At 44.4% G+C, this 17,839-nt stretch overlaps 1 protein-coding gene across 1 annotated transcript in view; it reads left to right on the forward strand.

Annotated features, from left to right (window-relative positions):
* The window catches only part of LOC126273343 (proline-rich protein 36-like), a 179,021-nt gene that overhangs the window by 151,273 nt on the left and 9,909 nt on the right, over nucleotides 1-17,839 (forward strand). The window contains exons 4-7 of the mRNA XM_049976890.1: nucleotides 3,348-3,695; nucleotides 6,078-6,818; nucleotides 10,262-10,864; nucleotides 14,450-14,836. Coding sequence (XP_049832847.1) covers nucleotides 3,348-3,695; nucleotides 6,078-6,818; nucleotides 10,262-10,864; nucleotides 14,450-14,836 — 2,079 coding nt within the window. The remainder of the gene's footprint in view (nucleotides 1-3,347; nucleotides 3,696-6,077; nucleotides 6,819-10,261; nucleotides 10,865-14,449; nucleotides 14,837-17,839) is intronic.

Raw genomic sequence — 17,839 nt, forward strand, 5'->3', positions numbered from 1 at the left:
TATCTCGATCACACAAATCATCAACAGGTATTCCAATTTCTTCAAGACCGAATTAAATGATTACTGGCTGCGGGGCACATAATATTTCTTCAAATAACTTTGTCTGGTTATGTCCACATTTGTTTAATTTTGCCTTATTAGCTGCATATAGTTTTGTTTTATACAATTATCTGTTAGGACGTCACACTCATACAGTTGTACCGTACAGACAGGTTAGAATGAGTCGTTCTCAAGTGCCCTGCGACTGCTTGCCAGGCAGAGAAAATTAGTAAAACCGTAATTACGTAATTATGGTGCTCTGAGATACACAGCAGCTCGTCAGAGAACGGATCGATAGCATATTTACTCTGTTGCTGTTCTTGAGATATATAGATCAAGATCTCCGTCCCCATCTGTAACATATGTCGTGGAATCGCCAGGTACCATGAACGCAGAATTTCCAATTCGGGACTTGCCTTCCTGCTGCTTCGCCACAATAACTTTACTAAATCACAGTACGCTCCATTTTGAATAGGGGAAGTACACACTGAGGACTAATACACCCTCCAAACGTGAGTGGAGTAGTTGCAGTTACTAGTTCCTAGAAATACTCAATGCACTCACGAGTTACCACTAGCACCCATTTTGCAAATTTTAACTTCCAATAGAGTCAACACTGAATCACACCAAAATTACTCCTCTGTCTACTGATTCCCCCCCCCCCCCCCCCTCGTCACCCCCGCCACCCACTAATATCAAGGCTGACACGAGCTTACGTTTAACTTCCTTTGGATGATGATAAACGCCACAATGGTCCGTGGGTGAAGTACTTTCGTAGTGATACTAGAAGCAGCTTTCATAATGGAAAAGCTCTAGACGAACAAATAAATGACAGTGGGGAACCGGCGTGTTGATGTGAGTTACCCATCACATAGATACTTCCAGACAAGAAAGCTTGTCGCTCTTAAACGGTAGCACTCGTCTCTGTCCTGGACAACCCTCATGTACTCGTAGCTGCAGGCCACCTGATCCAAATGTCCCTTCTCTTCGCTGTCTTTTGCACTTGAGTGGTGTCTGGAGAACGCCCATCTAGAAACATTGCTCTCTCGTGACGTGCCCATGGACTCAAGTCAAAGTATCGCCGCCAGGTTAGCCAAGCTACAGGGTAGTCGTAATTAAACTTTCACTGTTTGACCCAATATAGACAGAAAACTATTTGTCGTTTTGGTAATCAACAGGATAGGTCTGTGCGTTGCTGTACCTGCCGTTGGATGCCAATACTGGTTCGGCGACTTAGGGCTGAAATGAGAGGATCAGTGTGCATTACAGTTGCAGACAGTGAAATTGGGTCTGGACAAGGTCACCAGGGCTTTACTCGAAAAGCTGTTTTATCAAAACATCAAAACTACAGCAATATTTCACTCGATACTTCCGGCCTAAAAGATCGTGGTTGATGTATAGAATTTCTCCTAACGTTTCGTCCCTGAGTGTAGGAGACATCTTCAGAGCTAGAGCAGAGACTGCAACTAGGACTCAAAGGAACGCCGAATATATGGGCAGTGTAGAGGGCACCAAATGCATTTACATGCGTCGGCTATGATATTACGTCTGGTAATGCCAACATTGTCGATTGAAAGTAAGAATGACGATTGATTACATTCAGTAGTTGATAATGGCTTGTGTGCTCTCTACACTGGCCATATACTGGGCGCTTCCTCGAGTCCTGGTTACAGTTGCCGCTTGATTTCTGAAGATGTCTCGTACAGTCGAATAGGAAATGTTAGGAGAAAGTTATATTCATCGACCTAGGCTTATTAAGACGGAAGTTCTAAGCGAAGTTAGCATTGACCGCGAAAGCTCACAGCAATATTCCTGCTGCTTTCCCGAGTTAAGGAATACTAAGAGGCCCTCTCTCCGCACAGGGGTTGAGGAACATGATGCGGAAGTTCGGGTTAACTGGCGATTTGAAAATTGTCCCGGGAGAGACCGTAGGCGAGCTCTACCACATATTGATGTATATGTTACTGTTGCCATGGCTGACAATGAAGGACGTAAAGCGCGATTTTCAAGCAGTGCAAGAACTGTGTCATGATACCTGAAAATTCCGTGACCTGCGTCGTTTCGCGCACCAGCATACTAATCTCCAGTGATGTTCCAGGCTGTCGTGGATGCGCATGGTCGTCAGATTGAGAGGCGTTTGTAACCTGGAATGTAAATTTTGTACGCAGTTAATAAATGTTACCCTCTTATGCGGAAATTAAAATGTTTGTCTTCGAATGGTTCACCTTTTATTTCCCTTACGCATGTCCCTACAGATAGTTTCCTGAACTTTCGTTGTCCTAAGATCACTTGTCTCTCGTGAGAGCTCTCTCAAGTATACAAGGTTTAATTGTAACCACCATGAACGCAAATACGAACGTATCAGATTTTCGATAAGGATAGAAGCAGTTGTATTAAAACTCGTGAAAACGTAGGCCCTTGAATGCAGGTCTCCCGTTTGCTTGGAGACGGGAAACGCGCTACACCACCGTGGCATTATGGCTCAGATAGCTGCACGGACTTGCCTAGTCGAGTGCCCTCCATAACACTAACATCATTTCACACCTTCAGACCATTCTCCCTTTCTTAAATTGTCAGCACTGATGATGCTCTCCGGTACTGGAATAGTACTACAGCTCTGTACGTAATGGGGAAATCCTGTCCGTAGCTCAAGCGTAAGTGATCTATTGACATGATGGAATTACATTTTTTTTGGATACATATGAGTCTCGCTTTACCCTCGATAAGGATAGAAGCTGAAGCATTGAATCAAAATTTGTGCCAAAGCCAGGATGTGAGTTGATAGGGAGAGCACTTGATAACTGCAATCAAACCATGTGCCTGAGCTCCAGTGCCACTGTTGTGTAGTGGTTATCACAGTAAGCAGGGGACATAGTTCAAATATCTATATTGGCATAAAATGTAATACTTTATTTTTGCTTCAATCATGAACGAAGATAAAGTAGAGAGTCACATGTCCCCATGAAAATGTAATTCCATTATAACGACGTATCAGATTTTGCTGCTTATTTACAGGAACAGCGTCTTACTGCAGAGCAGTTGACTGAGCGGAAGGCGAGTGTAGGTTCTAAATCACGTGCACTATTACGTAACACGGTCCACAGAAAGGAGAGGCGGTGATTCGGAACACTCCTTGACCTTGTGGTCCAGCCGAAATGTGTAACGGTTTGAGCGGTTTCGAATGATGAGCAACTGCCGCGGCGAGACAAGCGGTAGCTCGGGGGCGGTGCGTGGCTGTGAGACTGTACTGTAAGGTGTACTGAGGTGGGGTGAGGTGAGGTGAGGTGAGGGCCGGCCGTGTGTTACAGCGCGTGCTGCTGGAGCAGCCGAGCTGCGGCGGCGAGCCGGTGACCGTGGTGCTGCACGGCGTCGAGGCCGAGGACATGCGCCGGCTGCTGGAGCTCATGTACCGCGGCCGCACGCACGTGCCGGCCGGCGAGCTGCCGCGCTTCCTGGACACGGCGGCGGCGCTGGGCGTGCGCCTCTTGCAGTCGGCCGCGCTGCGCGTCTGCGCTGCCGCTGACGGCGGCGCCGACGCAGCCGCCGACGCCGAGGCGACGCCAGAGCCACCGGCCGACGCCAGCCCCAACGTCCCGCTGACACCCCCCAACGGCGAGGCTACGCAGTCCGCGCCTCTCAGCGACGACCTGCGCATGGTATGCTGCACTGGCCGCTGCCAGTCATTGCAAGTGCCATTGTTTAGTCCCTCTCCTGGGTTGGGGTGCCAATTTATTAGATTGCTGCACAAGTTCCTTTCGTTTTTGTTTGGATGTAGGTATTCCGGTGGCTGTGTGTTCATTTGTCGACTGTCATTTTTTTGTCTGTAATTCATTGTTGATATTGAAGTCTACATTTTGTCGTCATTTAGAGAGACTGAGAGGAGGACGTTGCGCTGGAAAACTGAGCGCGAAATGGGAAAATAGGAACATTTCGGGAAAATTCCTCTGTTTGGTATTGACAGAGGTATGACATCAGTGGAAGCAGCCGTAAACATTTGCGCCTTGTATACGGATAACGGTACTGGACAAGGCACGACAAGAAATCGGTTCCTCGTTTTAAGGAGGACGGTTTTGACGTTACTGACCTTTCACATTCAGACACCCCTTCAGTGTGTGATGAATACCGTTGAAACGCATTAATATACTATGACACATATCAGTGTATGAAGAACTGGTACATGTGATGAACTGTGATCATCCCACCGTCGTGCAACATTTTCATGCAATAGTGAAGGTTCAAAAATCGTGTGCATCGGTATCGCGTGCTGCAAGACAAAATCACAAAAATCTGTTGGTGCCTATATCTGCATCTCTGATTCGTCGTCATCAATTGGCTCGGGAACAATACCCATCATTCCTCTCCTGTATCGTGTGTTGTCTTTATGCTAACATGAGGAAGAGAAAGGAATGGTTGAGTCACGCAAAGTAGCAACTATCAGCACAAGACGTGCGTGGATTCGCGACAGATAATATTATTCATCTGGTGGGAGAGATACGGTTTGGTGTACTACGAATTACTTGCTCAAGGTGTAAACATCAATGCTGAAATTTATTGTCAACGATTGAGACGTCCTGCAGACATAGTCCAAGGATAGAAACCAGGTATCCTGCATCAACTGATGCTACTCCACGCATTCTGCTAGTGTAACAAAAACACTATTCAGTATTTGGGTTAGGAGGCCATTCAGCACCCACCTTATTCACCTGAAGATGTGATCACAGATTTTCACCTTTACCACTCTCTATGGAATAACCTTCACTGAACTAGCTTTCCGGACTGCTGCGGAATCCCAAGCGCCTTCAGACTATTGTAAATAGTGGAGGAGAGTATATTACAGATTACTAAAGTCTCTTTTACGTGTATCTTTTGTGTTTATTGTTAAACTTCTGGAAAACGCTACGAACGTATACACCAATCTAATGCTACACTCACTGAATGGGCAAGATGTTTTTATTGTGCAATTTTATTCCTCGATTTCTTTATGAAGTTAAATTTTATGTATGACTAAAGTTACATTTTTGTGAACTTACTAAACTATCTTAACGGAAAACAAAGTATTTGAAATATCTTTTTTTTTAAATGAGCAAAGTGTTCAGGTTTTGGGTATGTCCTTCTCCAGCAGCGTAGTCTCTGCCGCGGTCTGGTTGCAAAGCCCTAAGAGATTCAGCTTTCCTTACTGGGTAGAGGAATAACCACAACTTCGAAAGCATGCATTTTAATTACTCTCAATTGCCATCATAACACTTTAGAGTAAAAAGAAAATTTCACGACCTGACACAGTACGGCCATGTTCTTTACGTAATGTACAGTTATTTTTCAACATAGGCAGTTTGATCAAAGCTTTCCTAGGGAAAACATAACGGCCTCAGATCTAAGCTGAAATGTAGCGTAAACTTTGTTCCCTCTCTCAGTAATCTATTCGTTGACCTCATCATACGAATCAGGTTCTTGAGCAATTTTTGACTTTTATATTTCAGTGCTGGAACGTACAGCGAGGCTATTTATTTTCCTGTTACGCTGTATCTTTTCCACCGATCTCGTTTTGTAACGACATACCGTAACTCTTTAAGGGTTTTAATGCTTTCGGTCACATTTGAATTTAATGGGCTGTATGAAGCAGGGTATCACACCTTGAACAGTAACACACGCTCATATGCACAAGATACAGTACATACAAAAACTTATAAACAAAATTTTAATTTGTTTTCTGTGAGGACGAATGACACTGTCCCAGACATAAATTAAGATAGTTACAGTCCCTAGTGCCGACCAAATTTTTCATGAGGTTTTCCTCGGTTGTCAGATAAGTACCGGATCTGGCTACCCGGTCGCATTTATTCAGAGCTGGGAACCATCTCTGTCCCAGCACCAGCACACCTGATACTTCATCTGCTCGCTCTACTACTTCGAATGGGTAATGATAATTGTAAAATTAGAGCGCAACAAAACATAAAAACCTGTAAGATTATCAATACTATTGTTGTTGCTACACTAGAATTACTAGTATTCAACTGATCTTTTGTACTTTACTATCGCAGGAGACAAATTACCCGTCAGAGAAAGTCATCAACGAGACTGCCGAACTTCTGACAATGGGAAGCACACCGAGTTGCACGAGTGTCTCACCCGTCAGCCAGTCGCAAGACTCGTCCATTGACGGTCACCAGGCTGACGACGCAGCAGCCGACGGCCCGGGCGCCTGCGCCATGCCGCCCCCGGCGCTACCGCCACTGCCGCCCGCACCTCTGCCACCACCGCCACCACCTTTGCCCGTATCCTCTCTGCCACCGACTGCTGACGGCCTGCGCCTTTCGCCACCAGTACTCCCCGTTCCCCTTCCACAACAGCCCTCCACGGTGGACTGGTCCCACGTGCCTCCGCCTCCGCAGACGCATCTCCCGGGAGTGAGCTTCCCTCGGCTGCGAGAGCGCGTGGAGCCGACCTCTACGGAGCTGGGCCCACCCGTCCAGAGGCGGGGCGACTCGGACACAGGCTGCGACTCCGGCTACTCGACACCGGCCAGCGTCGCCAAACACGACACGCCGGCTCCGATGGCCACCGCCCACGCCGACAGTTCTCTCCAGGGTCACGTAGCGCCCGGCAGCAAGCCCCACGGGGCGGATTGCCGCTACGACGCTAATACGCCCGCCTCCCAAGCAGAAAAGTTTACTGGATTGTGGGTTAAGTCGGATGACCAAGATGGCTCCATCCACCATTCGCCTCAGCCAAGAGTCCCTCCCTGGGAAACGCAACCGTATTCGTTGCCCCTGCAACATCAGGTTAGAGCTAATATTCAACTACAGTTACTTTGCTACAATTTAGCGACCCATGTACTGTCCTACGGTGAACCAGTTTCCTTATTTGATAGTAAATAACCGCTAACTCACTAAAAACTTCGACTATTTTATTTCATCATGTTCTCTCACCACCTCTTATCAACCTGTTCTTGCTTCACCCTTTTAACCTACAGTGCTTCTCTTTTGCAACTATTTGTTACTTACCTACATGTCTACATCTACATCTACATCCACACTCCGCAAGCCACCTGACGTTGTATGGCGGAGGGTACCCTGAGTACCTCTATCGGTTCTCACGTCTAATCCAGTCTCGTATTGTTCGTGGAAAGAAGGATTGCCGGTATGGTTCTGTGTGGGCTCTAATCTCTCTGATTTTATCCTCATGGTCTCTTCGCTAGATATACGTAGGAGGGAACAATATACTGCTTGGCTCTTCGGTGAAGGTATGTTCTCGAAACTTAAACAAAAGCCCATACCGAGCCACTGAGCGTCTCTCCTGCAGAGCCTTCCACTGGAGTTTATCTATCATCTCCGTAATGCTTTCGCGATTACTAAATGATCTTGTAACGAAGCGCGCTGCTCTCCGTTGGATATTCTCTCTCTCTTCTATCAACCCTACCTGGTACGGATCCCACACTGGTGAGCTGTATTCAAGCAGTGGGCGAACAAGCGTACTGTAACCTACTTCTTTTGTTTTCGGATTGGATTTCCTTAGGATTCTTCCAATGAATCTCAGTCTGGCATCTGCTTTACCGACGATCAACTTTATATGATCATTCCATTTTAAATCACTCCTAATGCGTACTCCCAGATAATTTATGGAGTTAACTGCTTCCAGTTGCTGAGCTGCTATTTTGTAGCTAAATGATAAGGGATCTATCTTTCTATGTATTCGCAGCACATTACACTTGTCTACATTGAGATTCAATTGCCATTCCCTGCACCATGCGTCAATTCGCTGCAGATCCTCGTGCATTTCAGTACAATTTTTCATTGTTGCAACCTCTCGATACACCACAGCATCATCTGCAAAACTAGCTGAAATAATGTAGTGAGTGAAATGTTTGTCAAAAACTCCTTATTTGTACTATTTTACATGCTGTGGAAAAGATTTCTTTAGAAGGCTGAGGAGTTGTGAGGCAGGAGATAGGTTGTTGGCTCGATTATGGGCCGAAGTGGGACAAACTTTGCTGATCCTTGGCATCGTTTTGTGGTAATTCGCTTTCAGACAAGAGCTAGTTCATTTTGAAGTAGCTGAATTCGATTGTATAAAAGTAAAAAACTGAAACAAAAAATATGTTGTTGTTGTTGTGGTCTTCAGTCCTGAGACTGGTGTGATGCAGCTCTCCATGCTACTCTATCTTGTGCAAGCTTCTTCATCTCCCAGTACCTACTGCAACTCTACATCCTTCTGAATCTGCTTAGTGTAGTCATCTCTTGGTCTCCCTCTACGATTTTTACCCTCCACGCTGCCCTCTAATAGTAAATTGATGATCCCTTGATGCCTCAGAACATGTCCTACCAACCGATCCCTTCTTCTGGTCAAGTTGTGCCACAAACTTCTCCTCTCCCCAATCCTATTCAATACTTCCTCATTAGTTATGTGATTTACCCATCTAATCTTCAGCATTCTTCTGTAGCACCACATTTCGAAAGCTTCTATTCTCTTCTTGTCCAAACTAGTTATCGTCCATGTTTCACTTCCATACATGGCTACACTCCATACAAATACTTTAAGAAATGATTTCCTGACACTTAAATCTATACTCGATGTTAACAAATTTCTCTTCTTCAGAAACGATTTCCTTGCCATTGCCAGTGTACTTTTTATATCCTCTCTACTTCGACCATCATCAGTTATTTTGCTCCCCAAATAGCAAACCTCCTTTACTACTTTAAGTGTCTCATTTCCTAATCTAATTCCCTCAGCATCACCCGACTTAATTCAACTACATTCCTCAGCATCACCCGACTTAATTCGACTACATTCCATTATCCTCGCTTTGCTTTTGTTGATGTTCATCTCATATCCTCCTTTCAAGACACTATCCATTCTGTTTAACTGCTCTTGCAAGTCGTTTGCTGTCTCTGACAGAATTACGATATCGGCGAGCCTCAACATTTGTATTTCTTCTCCATGGATTTTAATACCTACTCCGAATTTTTTCTTTTCTTTCCTTCACTGCTTGCTCAATATACAGATTGAATTACATCGTGGAGAGACTACGACCCTGTCTCACTCCCTTCCCAATCACTGCTTCCCTTTGATATCCCTCGACTCTTATGACTGCCATCTGGTTTCAGTACAAATTGTAGATAGCCTTTCGCTCCCTGTATTTTACCCCTGCTACCTTCAGAATTTGAAAGAGAGTATTCCAATCAACATTGTCAAAAGCTTTCTCTAAGTCTACAAATGCTAGAAACGTAGGTTTACCCTTCGTTAATCTAGCTTCTAAGATAAGGCGCAGGGACAGTATTGCCTCACGTGTTCCAACATTTCTACGGAATCCAAACTGATCTTCCCCGAGGTCGGCTTCTACTAGTTTTTCCATTCGTTTGTAAAGAATTCGCGTTAGTATTTTGCAGCTGTGACTTATTAAACTAATAGTTCGGTAACTTTCACATCTGTCAAAACCTCCTTTCTTTGGGATTGGAATTATTATATTCTTCTTGAAGTCTGAGGGTATCAAAAAAACATGATCTTCATAATCTAAAAAATATTGTTACATGATATTCTCCAATAAAGTTCATTCACAGAACCAGAATAATATATTTTAGCTCGAACATGTACACAACAATTTCTTCTGTAAATCCAAGTTTGGAAAAGGAAGAGATTGGTATGACAGAAATCAAAACGATCACCAACGACTAATTTAGCAAGCTGGGGATGAGTAAACACTAAACAGTGGAGCAGGACACAAATATTTCAACATACAGGATATACAGAATTGCACAGGAAGTTGTACCACGTTCCTTGATTCCTCATTTGACATTGCTTCTTGAAAGTTTGTAAGTTGGTTTTCGTGAGATAATTGTCTATTATCAGTCTTCTGCTGGCTGATTTTGTTCAGAATATTTGTAACGCTCCCCATGGATCAAACAGACATGTGACTATTTGTGGTACCCCACATTAGTTGCGCTCAATATCAACAAATAACCGTTTTTGATGAGATTCACACGCTTGAAAAATATTCAGTTAGGGGTCGCATAAGTGTTATACAAGCAATATCGTTTGTTGACCCACTGCATTGTAGCAGTATGCTACCGATAAAGGAAATCTGCTGTCTGCCTTAACTACGACTGATTTATGACAATTATTACCAGATACCAACTGAGCCACTTCTGAATGTAGACGCTGAATACAGTGTTTAGTAAATGGTTTCTCAGGACGTAGTGGTGTAAACTGAAAACATTTCGTTGTGCAGGTTAATTCCAAAGATGAGGCCACTCCATTGAAAGAGCCCACCAGTGGGGGATTCCCATCGTCGGATGCCCCCGACCACGAGCAGCAACAGCGCGCCCGCTTCAGCCCCCCGGACGGCCGCCCCCGCTACGCTGCGCATCCACCACCCCCCGTCCCCGCCCCCGGGCCCACCACCGCCGCTGGTAGGGCGCAGCCGCCCTGGAGCCCCACGTCGGCAGCGCTGGTGAAGCAGCTGGAGGAGGTCTCCCTGACGCAGCGGCCGGCCGTCCAGGCCAGCAGCCCGCCGCGCGTCTTCACCGAGTTGCTGCCGCCCGAGACAGGCTCCCAGACCAGCGACGGCGCGTCGTTCGCCGTGTCCTCCACAGACGAGCGGCAGGACAACCAGCGTCCCGAACTCAAACACGAGCGCAGCACGAAGCCTGCCTACGGGGCAAGCGACGAACCACCACTTCAGACGCAGTCGCCACTCCTGCCCCAAGATCAGCAGCGACAATTCTTTGAGGAAAACGCCCCAGATGATCCCCCAAAATCGAAATCAAAGGACGGAAAGGAAAATATTTGCGAGACATGCTGCAAGAAGTTCGCGACACGTTATTCGCTCAAGGTAAGTGGTAAATTCTATCTTCCAAATACAAAACCATTTTCAATCTCTTTCAGTCAGTATAGGATGAGGGGAAATGCAGACAAAACCAAGTGTGATCTAATACTGGGTGGTTAAAATTAAAGCGCAGATACTCACAGAGGTCCAGAGTGGGCTGTATCATCGTCGTACTGAAGCAAAATCTGGTAGTTGTAACGTTTTGATGTGGAATCGATTTGAGGTGAAAAATAATTAGTTCAAATTTTTGACACCGGTGCAAGTCTGGCGCTATGAATGCAACGAAGGCGTAGAGAAAGGTTTTCACGTGCAATGTATTAGCAGCGGAATTTGCGAAGAAAATGTAAAAAATGTGATAATGGCTTATTTTGCACAAATTGTTCAGTATGAGCACTAGAGACGTGGACGAGATGCTACATCCGTTAAACGATCTGGTCAATAGTTGCACGCAGCATTTCCTGTTAGCAACTTACTCCTGTATACTGGTCACCAGATCAGGTAGACTCCGAACGTCCTTTTAGATACCATACCGGCCCAAACGTCGCATGGATTCAGATCAGCTGACCTTGCAGCCATGCATCTGAAAAACCTCTTGAATAACACGTTCATGGAAGGTCGCATTAAGCAGATATTCCACAGAGCGAGCGACATAAGGTGTTGCCTCATCTTGCACGAAAACAGTGGTTTCCACACTCCCAAAGCAGGATTTACATATTGTACATGGAGGTCTCTATAACGTGTGCACGTGTCGATACACCTGACACGTCCTCTGGGAGTATTCTCTTCAAAGAAGAATGGATCGAGAATATAAAAGCGCTTGTGCATCTACACCGAACAGCCACACAGGGCAACTGCATTTCCTCTTAGTGCACAACACGAGGTTTAGCAATACCCGAATTTCGGCAGTTTCGTGTGTTCAGTGCACTCTATAGTGCACAGTGTGCCTCGTCAGTTCATAAAACATTTCTCGGCCAAATCTCATCAACTTTAATCCATGCCAGAAACAGAAGAGCAACTTCAGAGGTTTTCTGCAGACAATGATGTCTCAGTAGCTGCACCAGTGTAAAATAAACCGCAAAACCTTCAGTACTGTTGACCATGTGGTAAACAAGTATCGTGACACTGCACGAGCACTAGCACAACCCAGAGCACTCACAGGAACCTCGTGAGTGTCGTCCACTGGGACAGAACGCTTTTCTCTTCCAGATACCACACCAATCTCACGTGTGTTTTTGGATTTAATTATCATCTTTTTAAATCATTTAATGACGATGGGCCTCTACACAGACCTTCCAGTCAGTGATAATCTCTCTCTGCGGTACTGTAATTTCTACCTTTCACGTAAAAAGTGTTTCACTAACATGCATGGTCTCTTTTGTCAGTAGCCAAGCTGTTCACTCGTTACAGCACCAGATTTGCAACTGGTGGCCACAATTGGAAGAATTTTAAGTTTAAATCTGTTCCGAATTAACGCTTTGGTATATTCATGAAGTTTCGCTGCGATGCTCCAGTTACAGTCGGCAATGGTCTCCCGTGAGTAGGAGCACTTTGATTAGAAACACCCGGTATGTTCATCTATATCATATTCCACAGTTATACAAAATGTATCGCAATAAACAGTGGAAACTGACCTTGGTAAAAGTACAAGATAAGAGGAGGAAAAACATTCCAATAAGCGTTTGACCTCAGTCCAGTTCTTTGCGATAGATTTCTGATTCCTTGGATAAGAGACGTCACTGACCTCAGCATCAAATATTGTCCCATTTATTTCACATATATTTAAAATATTAGCTTTTCCATGAAGTTTCCATCTCATTGGCCTCAAACTTCACGCATGCTTACCTTTATAAGAAATACGTTGGTACTCTAGGGCTTTATCTATTGAGATGTGCTCTATTATCGTATCTGTCAATGGGGGTATTCTACGTGTAGCCTTACCATTGGGTTGCTTTGCTGCAGTCGTCTGAGATGTGAAGGCACAATTATTACAAATACCCCTAGACCATATTGTAAAGCTAGACCGAGCTATACAGTTCGCTGCTCCAGTTTGTTAATCCTATCAACGTGAGTGCTGTACGCTTCAGGATCAGATGACGCCAGACACAAAAACTTGGAGGGTTGGGGTCAAGTGATGTTGGGGATCCATGTTCGACGTATACTTCTGCTCTGTAATGGCACAACGCATGCCGTCTTACTAGTGGAACAACCTTAAATAATCATTGAAGATCCGACCACAAGAATTGAGCGTACACTCGACAATGGAGTTTCATGGGAGTAGTATGAGACCGAATGAGACGATGAGCTAAGAGTGTTTTCCTTTGTAGTTGGGGTAACAGTAATAAGAGCATATTCTTACGATTAATGTCGTGTTGAAGGTGAACTCAAAACCTATATCTTCATTCAAACTACGCGCGGCAAAGAGTAACTGTGATATTTTCTTTTCCCGTGAAGAGAGCAAATTAATAACTATTCATCCCTCTGCTGGGCAGCCTTGCTACAGCATCGGTTCTCTGCGTTTAATAAACGGGAGCATTGCGTTTTTTCGTCGATTTGCGTTTAGCCGAATGCTTCCGTTACACTTTCGTGTGATATGTACTGACTTACCTGTTGCGATCGCAATGGATGTCTACTCTACCATCTGCCTGATGATGGCTGCAAACACTTTAGGGCAAATTAGGTACGGTACTTGTTACTGTAGCGTTTTTTGTGCTGTCTCCTTTACATATATAACACATTTTCATAGAGTTTTCCATACTTGCCTCCTATTCAGCTTCCACATTACTGATTTTCGATGTTATCCCCCCTTTTACATTTTTTCGTCCTTTTACCCCTAAGTATTTAGACAGTATGAGAGACTGAAGATGTTTACCATTAGGTTTGCAAACGTATTCCGAGGGATTCATTTTCTTTGTCCTTGCTTTAATATTCCATTTACGTATTTAAAGAGACCTGTCATTCAGTATGTTGTTGTTGTTGTTGTGGTCTTCAGCCTGAGACTGGTTTGATGCATCTCTCCATGCTAATCTATCCTGCGCAAGCTCCTTCATCTCTCAGTACCTACTGCAAACTACATTCAGCATAGCGAATAAAAATACTAAAGAAGTCCTTCAAGTCCCAAAATTCATCCGACGAAGATTCCTTTATGTAAACATCACACTTCATCATGAATAACATTTTTTGATATCAGTATTCTCATTTTCAAGGTCGATATCCAATCAACTTTCAAGATCTGAGGTGCAGTATCATGTCGTAATATACGCAGATTTATAACAATATGAATATGTGTTGTGCCAGTGCTACCCAACAGCCCTTAAGTGTGTGAAGAAAGTAATTTAAAAACCTGCTTTGAAATTAATTGTTATTACGCAAAGTGAAATCCAGACAGGAAGATGGAACGTGAATATGCAGAATTTCATTTGTGACTCCACAGTACTCTGTCCGTCCTAAAGGTGATAATGAAGAAGGACTAGTTTCATCAGCAGTTCTCGGTGATTTTAAAATACCACTTTCTCCAAATGAAGTATATAATTTCTTTACTTGTTGCAGTGTGACTTTTTAGTACCTTGAATTGGAACTCCTCTCTGCCAACAGGTACACGAACGTACGCATACGGGAGAAAAGCCGCATTTGTGTACCCAGTGCGGGAAGCGTTTCAGCCAGCGTCGAAATTACCGCTACCACCTGTCGCTACACTCTGGCTCGAGAGAATTCGAGGCGTCGTGTCCAGAGTGCGGCAAGGTGTTCAGCGACCGGGGCTACCTGAGCTCGCACATGAAGATCCACCGCGACCAGCGCGAGTACGCTTGCACCGAGTGCGGAAGACGATTCAACCAGCGCGTCGCCTACAACATGCACATGCGCACACACTCTGGCGAGCGGCCGCACCGCTGCAACGTCTGCGATAAGGCCTTCTCCCGCAAGGTGCTGCTCAGCCAACACATGCGCACGCACACGGGAGAGAAGCCCTTCGTCTGTCAGGTACTTGCTCTGCTACCTTCCTTTAATTCAGTAAGATAGACTTCCTCTCTCTCTCTCTCTCTCTCTCTCTCTCTCTCTCTCTCTCTCTCTACCTATCTATCTATCTCTCTTTCGCTCTCTCTACCTATCTTTCTGAGTGTCTGTCTGTCTGTCTCTCTCTCTCTCTTTCACACACACACACACACACACACACACACACACACACACACGCATAGGGATATACATACAAAACATTGTCACGTGTCTAAGGTGTATAAAACGTAAACTATGTAAACCAGATGATAAGAGACTGCATAGAAAAAGAAAATCAAGTTAATGTCATTCCATCCAAAAGTGATATGAAATCTCCCATCCTGTGAACAAAATATTTCTATGAGAGACGCTCTGTGCAAACTGACTAACAAGGGAATTGTCAGAGTTGTCATGTCGAAACCTGTGTTGCTTTTTTTACCACTGTGAGTTAACATTGCAACATGTCTGTATGCAGAATTTAAGCTGCTGACATGACCTGGAAGTCTGTAAACAATTTTATGAAGTAAGCCATTATTGTCGCATGGTTTCCGCGCTTATAACTGCCTCTCGTACAACCCTGACCTCTCTCGCTACGTTATACCAACGCCATCTAGGGGCAAGGTGGCGTTAGCTACGCGCCGCTCTCTTGCCACAGCAGTGAGAGAGCTGATTCCCACAGTGAAAGCGATCGTATGATAATTAAGCATTCGTTGACAAATGTGGCTGATACGTTACCTACAACGTTCTTTCCAAATAGCTATTAAATACACACAAATGAACATACGGTTTAGAACAAGTTTAAATTTTATTTCTTGTAATTACCGCAAAAATGTGAAATATTGATACAATGTTCAAAACATAGGTTTTTTGTGCACCAAGAACATACGAGCAAGGCGACATATGACAGCTCTGCGAATCACAGACGTTGTTAGATGTCCGTAGGCAAAACTGGGCTGGTGTCAGGAATGAATCAGGCCTAGTATCTGTATATTTCGAGGAGCGCCACGCATATTTAATCAAATTCTGAAACCGTGGGCAGGAAAATTGATAATGTACTACTGATTGCAGCTTGAGAATATTGTCACAGTGATAGACAGGACATTGCAGTGATCTGCACACAACCATTTTCTGTTAGTTATCTGTAAAATGCCTTCCACTGATGGAAAAATTCTCTGTCTAATGGTTGAATTACGTTCGTCGTGCCGGGTGGAATCTGAAGTATTTCTACTTCTTTGTCGAAATACAACTTTTAATTAATCAGGCCTTTTATGACCTGACCACGAATCTAGAAGGAGAAGAACTTTGTTCCGGCAGAACGGAAGAAAAGCATGACGCATGGAAAGCGTAACGTTTCCATTTCCCATTTCTCCAGACTTCGATGCGTCCACCACAAGTTTATTTGCGTAGAACATTGTTCTTTTGACACGTGGTCCAAAACGTCCAGTTGGTTCTTGAAGACACACATATAGTTGAGGTAGCAATGAACCATACAGACTAATTATGGGCATTATAGTGTATGAATGGGTGAGTGCAGTCGTGGACTGCGCAATCGCCTCAATATGCTTTTCCCCTTTGAAAGACAGTGTTCTTTTCGCACGCATTTCCTTTTGAAAACCTGCCTGATCTGCACTGTACACGTGCGATTTACTAACACTAGCCATCTGATTTTTTGCATTCGTAAGAAAAGCTTCTATCATTTCGACTTGTGTCAGTTCATTTTCCGACCTGTTTCTCGATACAAATTTTGTTATTTTTCTTGCCACAATTTTATGTGATCTTCTGAAGCGACTAATCCAACTTTGAGAAGCTGTCAATTCTTTAGCGCCTATCACGTTGGCAATCACTAACGCCCAATCACACAAAGTTGTATCGCTGACACTAAATGACTGTTGTCTGGCATCGGTAAAAAGCTCAAAAAGTAGCGCATGTATCTCCGTCGCAATTTCCAGTCGACTCTTACGACTTCCTTTTTCCACCTATACAATTCACGTTCAGAACGGACAAAGCGATACTTATTTTGAACAGTACTTTCGTTCAACCAATACGTCACCGGTTTTTCTTTGTCTGATAAGGTAATTGTACTTTCCGGAGTTACTTTCCTAGATAATTGATGATGGTATGTAGCACTATCACTCGAAGAGTCTTCATGAGTGAACTTTCGGCGGTGTCTTCGCCATCGGTAGATTCACAGTCTGCAATATCGAGTTGTTTATAGCCACATATCTGCGCCATTTACATGCTCGTCTAGAAGTTTAACAACCTTCTCGCACAACACATGGTCTTCACGCGTGTTTTCTGTTGATTGCTTCATTTGGCGTCTGTGGTATATCAGCAAAACATTTACAGGGTTCGCCATCACCTGTGAGGGGAGATTGAATGTTCGCCGTAAAATGGCTTGCGGAGTATAGATAAACATGTAGAGAACACCTTTCACATCTCTAACCAGTTTCAGGGAGGTTTGTTTCGAAATACGTACCAGAAATTAAAAGGACGTGCATGCCACAGAAACGAATATTCGTTTCCCCTTTCCACCAAAACCATGCAGCGATATTCCTCTTTAGTGAAAGCCGTAATAAGACGGCCGCACTCCCCGACCATGCGCACAACGCTCGCGACTCGCCATTTCCAGGTGTGGCCAGCCGTCACTGCAAGAGCCAAGCACGAAACACAGCCAAGTTCGTGATTTTTTTTTTTTTTTGGGTGACTTCCAGTTCATGTCAGCAGCTACAATTTTGCATACAGACCTTTTGCAGAGTTAAATAACACTGCTAAAAAAAGCAATACATGTTTCGGCATGACAAGTCTGACCATTCCCTTGTAAGAGTGCGTTCAGTAGACAGAAATAGAAATACACTAAAACATTAGGATAAGGCATGAAGCAAGGCAAGTGCTTGGGAAAGTAGAATTGGCCTACTAACTACGTGAGTTAATGCAAGTCAACGGTACCATGACGCAAAGGAAGGAGTAATGCTGACAAAATTGTGCAGGTGA

Source organism: Schistocerca gregaria, chromosome 5, assembly GCF_023897955.1.
Source record: "Schistocerca gregaria isolate iqSchGreg1 chromosome 5, iqSchGreg1.2, whole genome shotgun sequence".
In the NCBI taxonomy this organism is placed as follows: Eukaryota; Metazoa; Arthropoda; class Insecta; order Orthoptera; family Acrididae; genus Schistocerca; species Schistocerca gregaria.